General features: G+C 47.8%; 1 protein-coding gene across 2 annotated transcripts; it reads right to left on the bottom strand.

Annotated features, from left to right (window-relative positions):
- Nucleotides 1-3,768: 3,768 nt before the first annotated feature.
- On the bottom strand, nt 3,769-6,539 carry Gm3404 (predicted gene 3404). 2 transcript variants are annotated; one of them, NM_001243109.1, is made up of 5 exons: nt 6,362-6,521; nt 5,978-6,180; nt 5,393-5,440; nt 4,555-4,748; nt 3,769-4,293 (listed from the first exon to the last, which is right to left on the bottom strand). In NM_001243109.1, exons 1-5 carry the CDS (start codon nt 6,491-6,493, stop codon nt 3,947-3,949), a joined length of 924 nt encoding a protein of 307 aa, NP_001230038.1. In that variant the 5' UTR covers nt 6,494-6,521; the 3' UTR covers nt 3,769-3,946. The 2 variants fall into 2 exon arrangements, with proteins under 2 accessions (NP_001230038.1, XP_011239299.1); XM_011240997.2 differs by having other exon boundaries at nt 3,814-4,305; nt 6,362-6,539.
- Between the last annotated feature and the right edge of the window lie 306 nt (nt 6,540-6,845).

Below are 6,845 nucleotides of genomic sequence, written 5' to 3'. Positions count from 1 at the left end.
AGACTGGGGACCTGGTCTTCAAACACAAGAACTCAAAGGGCAACATTTCCGATGCAAACCATCACACACACAGCATAGCCCCATGGGATGAACCAACGAGTTTGTTACATTAGTTATAGGATTATAGAAGAAGAGTCACTTGCCAGGGAGACCTTGAGGGCAGACACGTCACTAAACAGCCCATCACAGCCTAGATGCAGACTCAGAAGAACAGCAACCATGGTGCTCTTTACCTGGCAGGCAGCTAGCCAGGTCAGGGTCACCTTCCCACCAGTGTTTGAACTACTTCCATATTCTTGGGCACAGTGGGAAGAATGAATCTTGTTCGAGTTCTAAGTTCAGCGTTATCTGTATTATTAAGAGATCTCAAGAGGCAGATGAGAAAGATCTTGTACATGTGTCAGCAACCCACTTAATGTCGCCATTTTCACTGCAAAGTCTTCCCAGAGCCTGGTGCTGGGCCCAACTCTCTCATTAACCCCTTCCTTATGTTCTCCCTTTCTGTGTAGGGCCCAGGTTCTCTGTCTAGTCTTTTAAAACAGGTGTCCTCAAATATATCTGCAGGGGCAAGTCATTCAATGATCCAAACAGCTCATGTGCTGGAGAGCACCCTGCCAGAAGGATAAACAAGTTTGTTTTTCCCGGTATCACAGTACACACCTGTAATCCCACCAATGAGGGCCTTGGATTCGACCTTACTGGTGTTGTGACTCTTCAATAAGGTTCTTGATGCTGTGGTGACCCTAGCCATATATTGTTTTCATTGACATCTTAAAACTCTAATATTGCTATTCTTATTAATCATAATGTGTATATATACAAAACCACATTTGAGCCACAGGTTGAACTCCACTGATTGAAGGGATTTTAATGGAAGAATCTGAAGATCAAGGGCAGCACAAAGGGAGGATCTATAGATCAAGGGCAGCACAAGCTGAGAAGCTGCAGGGTGAGCTCCAAGCCAGCCAGAACTCCATAGTGAGACTCTGTGAACACTGCATTCCAGGATTATTTTCTGTGTACACTTCTATGCTCTGCTTTCAGATCCATCAACACTTCTTCCTTCCTGACAGTTGACCACAGCTGGTAAGAGGTGCTTGAGCTGTGACTCAAAATTGGCCATGATCAAGTTATGTGTGTGTGTCTGTGTGTGTGTGTGTGTGTGAGTGTGTGATGGCTTGCATATGCTTGGCCCAGGGAGTGGCACTATTACAAGGTGTGGCCTTTTTGGAGTAGGTGTGCTACTGTGAGTGTGGGTTTTAAGACCCTCATCCTAGCTCCCTGGAAGTGAGTATTCTGCTAGCATCCTTCAGATGAAGAGGTAGAATTCTCAGCTCCTCCTGCCCATGCCTGCTTGGATGTTGTTATGTTCCTGCCCTGACTATAATGGAGGAATCTCTGAAATTATGAGCCAGCTCCAGATCAATGTTGCCTTGGTCATTGTATCTGTTTGCAGCAGTAAACCCCTAAAAGACTTTGTGTGTTTGTGTTTATGTGTGTGCTTGTGTGTACATGTGATTTATGTATGTGTATGTGTGTACATGTGGTTTATGTGTATGCATGGTTATGCATGTGCGTTTGTGTTCATGCCCATATCCACGTGGGTGGAAGCAGGAATTTGACATTAGGATTCTTCCTCAGCCACTCTACTCTTAGTTTCCTCTGAGCTATGCTCTCCCTGAGTCCTCTGCTCACCAATGAATAAAACTGGCTGAGCACTGAGCGAGGGGCACCTGTCTGATCCTAGGGCATTTTAGCCTTCTTTTCTATTGCTGTCTTAGAACACTGACAAAAACACTCTGGAAAAGGCAGCATTGGTCTCATCTGACAGGTTACTGTCCATCATAAGGGAAGTCAAGGCAGAAACTCAGGCAGAAACCAAAGGCAGGAACTGAAGCAAAGGCCATGGGACAATGCTGCTTAAAGCTTGCTCAAACTTTCTCAGACGACTCCATACCACCAGTCCATGGGTGACACTGCCCTCAGTAGCCTGGACCTTCCCACATAGAGCATTAATGAATAGAATGCTTCACAGAGTTGCTTACAGGTCAATGAGATGGAGACATTTTCTCAAGTCATGTTCCTTCTTCCCAGCTTCCCCCACCTTGTATCAAGTTGAAAGAAAACAGAACCTCAGCACATACGGTATCCTATGCCAGACTGTACCATTGTTTATGTGGATGCTGGGGATCTGAACTCAGGTCCCTACACTTTTTCAACAGGTGCCATATTGACATCCACCTCCATATTGTGAAATGTGGGGTTTTGTGCATCCCTCAGACCTGCATAGGGACACTCACATAAGAATTCCCTGCCATCCACAGTAATTACATGGAAGGTGCAGCTGATTCCTATGCCACCAATATGAAATAGTAGCGTGTTTTAATCTGTGACCCTAACGGGTCTGCACCTGTCGACTTTCCTTGTTTTTTTTTTTTAAACCTCCATGCTATAATATCTGTTGTATGACATAACCATTTTCCACACGTTTTTAAATATTTCTGGCGAGGACATCAAACACTGTGGAAAGCAGAAGAGAAGGCCATAACAGAGTCTATGCCTGTGCAGATGGCCGTGCCTGCTGATTTTCATGCACAACATTCTCACCTGCTGGCCTTCCTGTGCATGACCACTGTGGAACTTAGTGGCAAGTTCATTTCAAATTCATCTGTAGGAGTGTTTCCTTTGCGGGGTAGTTGGATTTGCTTGCTGGCTCTAATAATATTCCCTGAGATTCTCTACACACATTGATAATGGCCTAGGTCACCTTTCCTCGTGTGATGATGACAGCTAGACCACCTGCCACTATCACTTCTAGCTACAGCTCTTTCTCAGCTCTCTATGCTAGAGAGGCATCCATTGTTCACCCAGGAAGCCTGACTCCAACCTGCAGCCCTGGGTCTCCAGTACTCAGAGCCACTAGAAATCCCAACTCTGGGACTAGAAGAAATGTACAGCTAGATTCTTGCTGAGAAAAGGACTAGAGTGGAATATATAAAATTTTCCAGAGCCAAATATCTAAGTAGACAGTGATGTGGTATGTGTGGGTCCTTCATCATCAGAGCTCATGTGAGCAGCCCTACTCCATGGAAGGGTCAAATACACCACTCAGTGTCCTCTAAACAGTAGATGGCATCTCACATGCCCAGGATGCAGATTGAGTGAGCAGTTTTTGGTGATGACTTCTGGGTTTGTCTAATGAAGGATTCCCTAGACATAGTGAACAGTGAGACTACATGAAACCCACAGATGAAATGTGTAAAATTTCCATGGACTCAGCCTTGTCATTTTTTGATCACCCCTAGAATTGTGGGGGAGCCTGGCAATTCTTTGTGATAACCACCTATTTAAACAAGGTGCAGTGTGTACACACCGCTTTGGACCCAGGGTTGGAGACAATGGTGAGCACCATTACAGTTAGGCTGACCTTATCCTTGTCTGCATGCTTCCCCTGTCAGTGTGACAGAAGAGAAGCCCAGAGAGTAGAGACCTCTGTCCAGGAGCCCCGATGGGGCTCTGTGTCCCTAATTGTTAGGGGCACTGCTGAGCCTAGGAACGCCACGCCACAGTCACACAGTTTAGTAACATAGTTTATATTCTTCACCGCTGCAGGTATTTGCCCACTTTCTGCCACACCAGCTGCTTGCTTTCCCTGCTTCCTGTGAGGGTCCCATTTCTAGAATCAACCGGTTTGACTCAAATATTTGGTGCAGTCCACGGGTAAAACATAAGTAGATTGTACCACTGAAGAAAATAACGATATCTTTTAAGAAGAACAAATAATTATTTTTATTAATATTCAAACATAATTAAAAACACAAAAATGAAAACAACAATATGAAAAACAAAGAATCCAACAAAGCTATAAGATATTGTCTCTAAAAACATGAGATAAGCTTAGGTGGGGAACCTCAGCTGGGTAGAACTCTGCAGACCATTCTCCTAACTATATGTCAACCTCAGGCAGAGGGATGACGAAATCTGGTGTACCTAACTGCACAGTGTAAGACACAAATAACTGCCTGGCAGGTGAAACATCTGCAGCCACACCTGTCGCCTCATCTGCAGTAACATCTACAGGTGAGAGTGTACCATCTGATGTGGGCACAGCTTGATGTAAAGACGGAGGCAGCTCTATTGTGGCTTTTGGTTCAAAGGGATCCAGAACTGCTCCTTTCACAAGCTCAGGATCCTCTCGGGGTTGCTTGTCTCCCTGTGGCTCTGTCTCAGAAGCTGGCCTCGGAGCCAGAGTCTCCTGCCTCCCAGAGGCATCCTGCTCTGAGGGCTCTGGAGCTGTGGCAAAATTTAAAAGTAGAAGAAGACATGATTTTAGTGGAGACAGCCTAGGATGGGGTGATCTTCCCCAAGATGCCTTGATGGCCACACAAGGCCTTTTCATGACAGAAGATCCCCAGTCCTCTCCTCACAGTGGGACATCTTCCCTGACTGCTGTCCAGCCCTGGCCTCAGGCCAAAGCTCTGGAGAATACCCTGCTGGAATCCATCACCGAAACCCCCTCCTACCTTGCCAGGCCCCCACCCCAGACCTCCTCACCTTGCTCAATCTGTAGCTCTATTGCCTCCTGATCTTCCAGCACGGAGAGCAGCTCCCTGGCTCTATCTACATCTGAGGAAGGCACATTGCGCTTCACATAGTCAATGAACTGCCTCACAACAGCCAGGTCTGGGGACTCATAAAAATCCTGGGGGTATTTCTTAAACCAGCCGAACAGAAACCTGAATATGGCTCTGGGGGAAGAGAAGGTTGGAGGGAAGTTGAGTCAGAAGCCTGGCCTTGCTTCTCAAGAGGAGCCTTGGGCCCCATCAGATGAGGTAATGCCTGCCAGCCTGTCTGCAGATGAGTATAGTGGCCAGGAGTGTGTAGATGTGTGCAGAGGACTCCAGACACTTTCTGTCCCTTGCAGGACAGATGGGGTAACTGGACTGTAGTAGGGATGGATTCTCCCAGGGCCCTTCAGCTTCAATCCTTCCCTCTGCTCCTCAGAGCCAAGGAGCCCATTGGAGACCTCCAATTTTCTCCACCTGCAGGTGAAATCTCAGCTACCATCCCTCTAATGGGAATCCCCAAAGGAGGGCACCTGACAAGTGCTTAGTCCACAGCAATTGCCCTACCCCACTCCCTGTACAGATAGGCCACTACCTCCCACTTGCCCACTACACCACTCTAAAGATAAGTCTTTACCTCCCCCCACCCCAAACTCCACAGATGGGCCCTTACCTCCCTCTTTCCCAACCTCATCTTAGCACACAAGTTGACCCTTACCTCCAGCTTATTCCAACTCTACAGATGGGCTCTTATCTCCGTCTGACTCCACCCACCACCGCATTGCACCCATGGGCTCTTACCTCTCTTTCACCTGAAGCCTACTCACCTCTTAGTTTGCTGGTCCTTTATACAGTCAGGCCGGAAGGATGCATACCTGTGGCATTCCATGAGGGTGTCACCCTAAAGACTTGTGTCCCCAACCTACTAATAGATCTAGAGTGAGCTACTTGAGTCTGAAGACTGCAGAGAGGAAACACAGATGCTGGGGTCTCCCTGCACAGTTCTGATTTCTGTGCTGAAGTCAACGGGTCTTCAAAGATCTTCACACAAAGGGTAGAACCTACATGTTCCCTGCCAGGGCTTTTGGTTGGTTCCCGGCTTCCTGGGCCTCCCCACCCCAGGACCCTTGTTTGGTTCCATTAATCCCATATAGGTCAGATGGGGCCTAGAACCTTTTATACAAATGGGTAAAGAGCTCTTTCCAAATCAAAAATGGTGGTGTTTCACACTCCCTGGGGCCAGTGAAAGACACAAACTAGAGTCTCCCAACCCTGAATGAGGCCATGCCACTTTGCAGGTTTAGACCCAAGACCAACACTGCCAGGGTGCAATCGCCATTGTTCTATGGGAGCACAGAGTCCCTGAGAAGAGCAGAACTCTCCTAACTCCTATGTTGGATGCAGCCACTCACGTTCTCATCAGCAGGTCCAGCACCTCCCAAGTGCTGGCATATGTTCGGTAGACGCCAAGAAATATGGTGATACAGATGTGGTCACGTTTCTGAATAGCAGCTGGAATGTAGTGGATCATTTGTACCACGTATTCTTGGCTGTCATAGTTGAACTGGGGGCGCTTGGGCAGAGAGTCTGGCTCCTGTTCATTTTGAGAACAGACCTAGGAAGGCAGAAGGGTCTACTTGAGGAAACTCTGAGACATCAGCAACCCATTACCATGGAGTGATCAGTAAGCATCAAGAATGCTCCTCAGTGTCTCACAGGAGCACACACCCAGGCAGGGACCTCGGGGGAGCACGGAGAGTAACAACAACTTTCTTGCTAAGGCTGGCCTGTGTTACCTTGGGCTCACTGTGGGAAGCATGCCTGAAGTGTGTCAGAGGGCGAATCAAACGTCTCCAAAAGCGAACAAGGAAACCGCTCTTGGCTTTTTTGTGGCCGGAGCCTCTGGAACCCTGGAAACAGGAGAACATCTTGCTCCCTCTAGGACTTCCAGACAAGTAAGTCAGGTAAGGCTACTGCTGGCCTCTGGTTACCTGGTAACCAGCATTCTGAGTTCCATCTGGACTGTTAAGTAAGTAATGTCACTTCCTGAGGTCCTCCAGGCAGAGCCCCTCCTCATATGCTCTCTCTAATGGTTACCAGTACTGACCCTTGCTGTCCCTCTCTCTTCCATGTGTACAATGGGACACAGTGGCATCCATAAGCTCAGGCCTCTACACTGTCCTGGGAAGCCTGGCTTCAGGGAGACCCTCAGTTGTGAGAAAGCAGGCAGAAGCTTCCAAGCCCTCCCCTCTGTACCACAAGCATCCCAGGAAGAAGCAA

This window comes from Mus musculus, chromosome 5 (genome assembly GCF_000001635.26).
Source record: "Mus musculus strain C57BL/6J chromosome 5, GRCm38.p6 C57BL/6J".
Lineage (NCBI taxonomy): Eukaryota > Metazoa > Chordata > Mammalia > Rodentia > Muridae > Mus > Mus musculus.
The sequence above is the reverse complement of the archived record's forward strand: the minus strand, read 5'-3'. Positions and strand labels throughout refer to the sequence as shown.

Bases quoted from the DNA above. Each gene is read 5' to 3' on its own strand.
- Gm3404 (XM_011240997.2), bottom strand. From the start codon at position 6,493: ATGTTCTCCTGTTTCCAGGGTTCCAGAGGCTCCGGCCACAAAAAAGCC. The intron at 5,441-5,977 runs GTGAGTGGCTGC...GGAATGCCACAG, and splicing joins CTGGACCTGCTGATGAGAAC to GTATGCATCCTTCCGGCCTG. The intron at 4,749-5,392 runs GTGAGTAGGCTT...CTCTTCCCCCAG, and splicing joins AAGGACCAGCAAACTAAGAG to AGCCATATTCAGGTTTCTGT.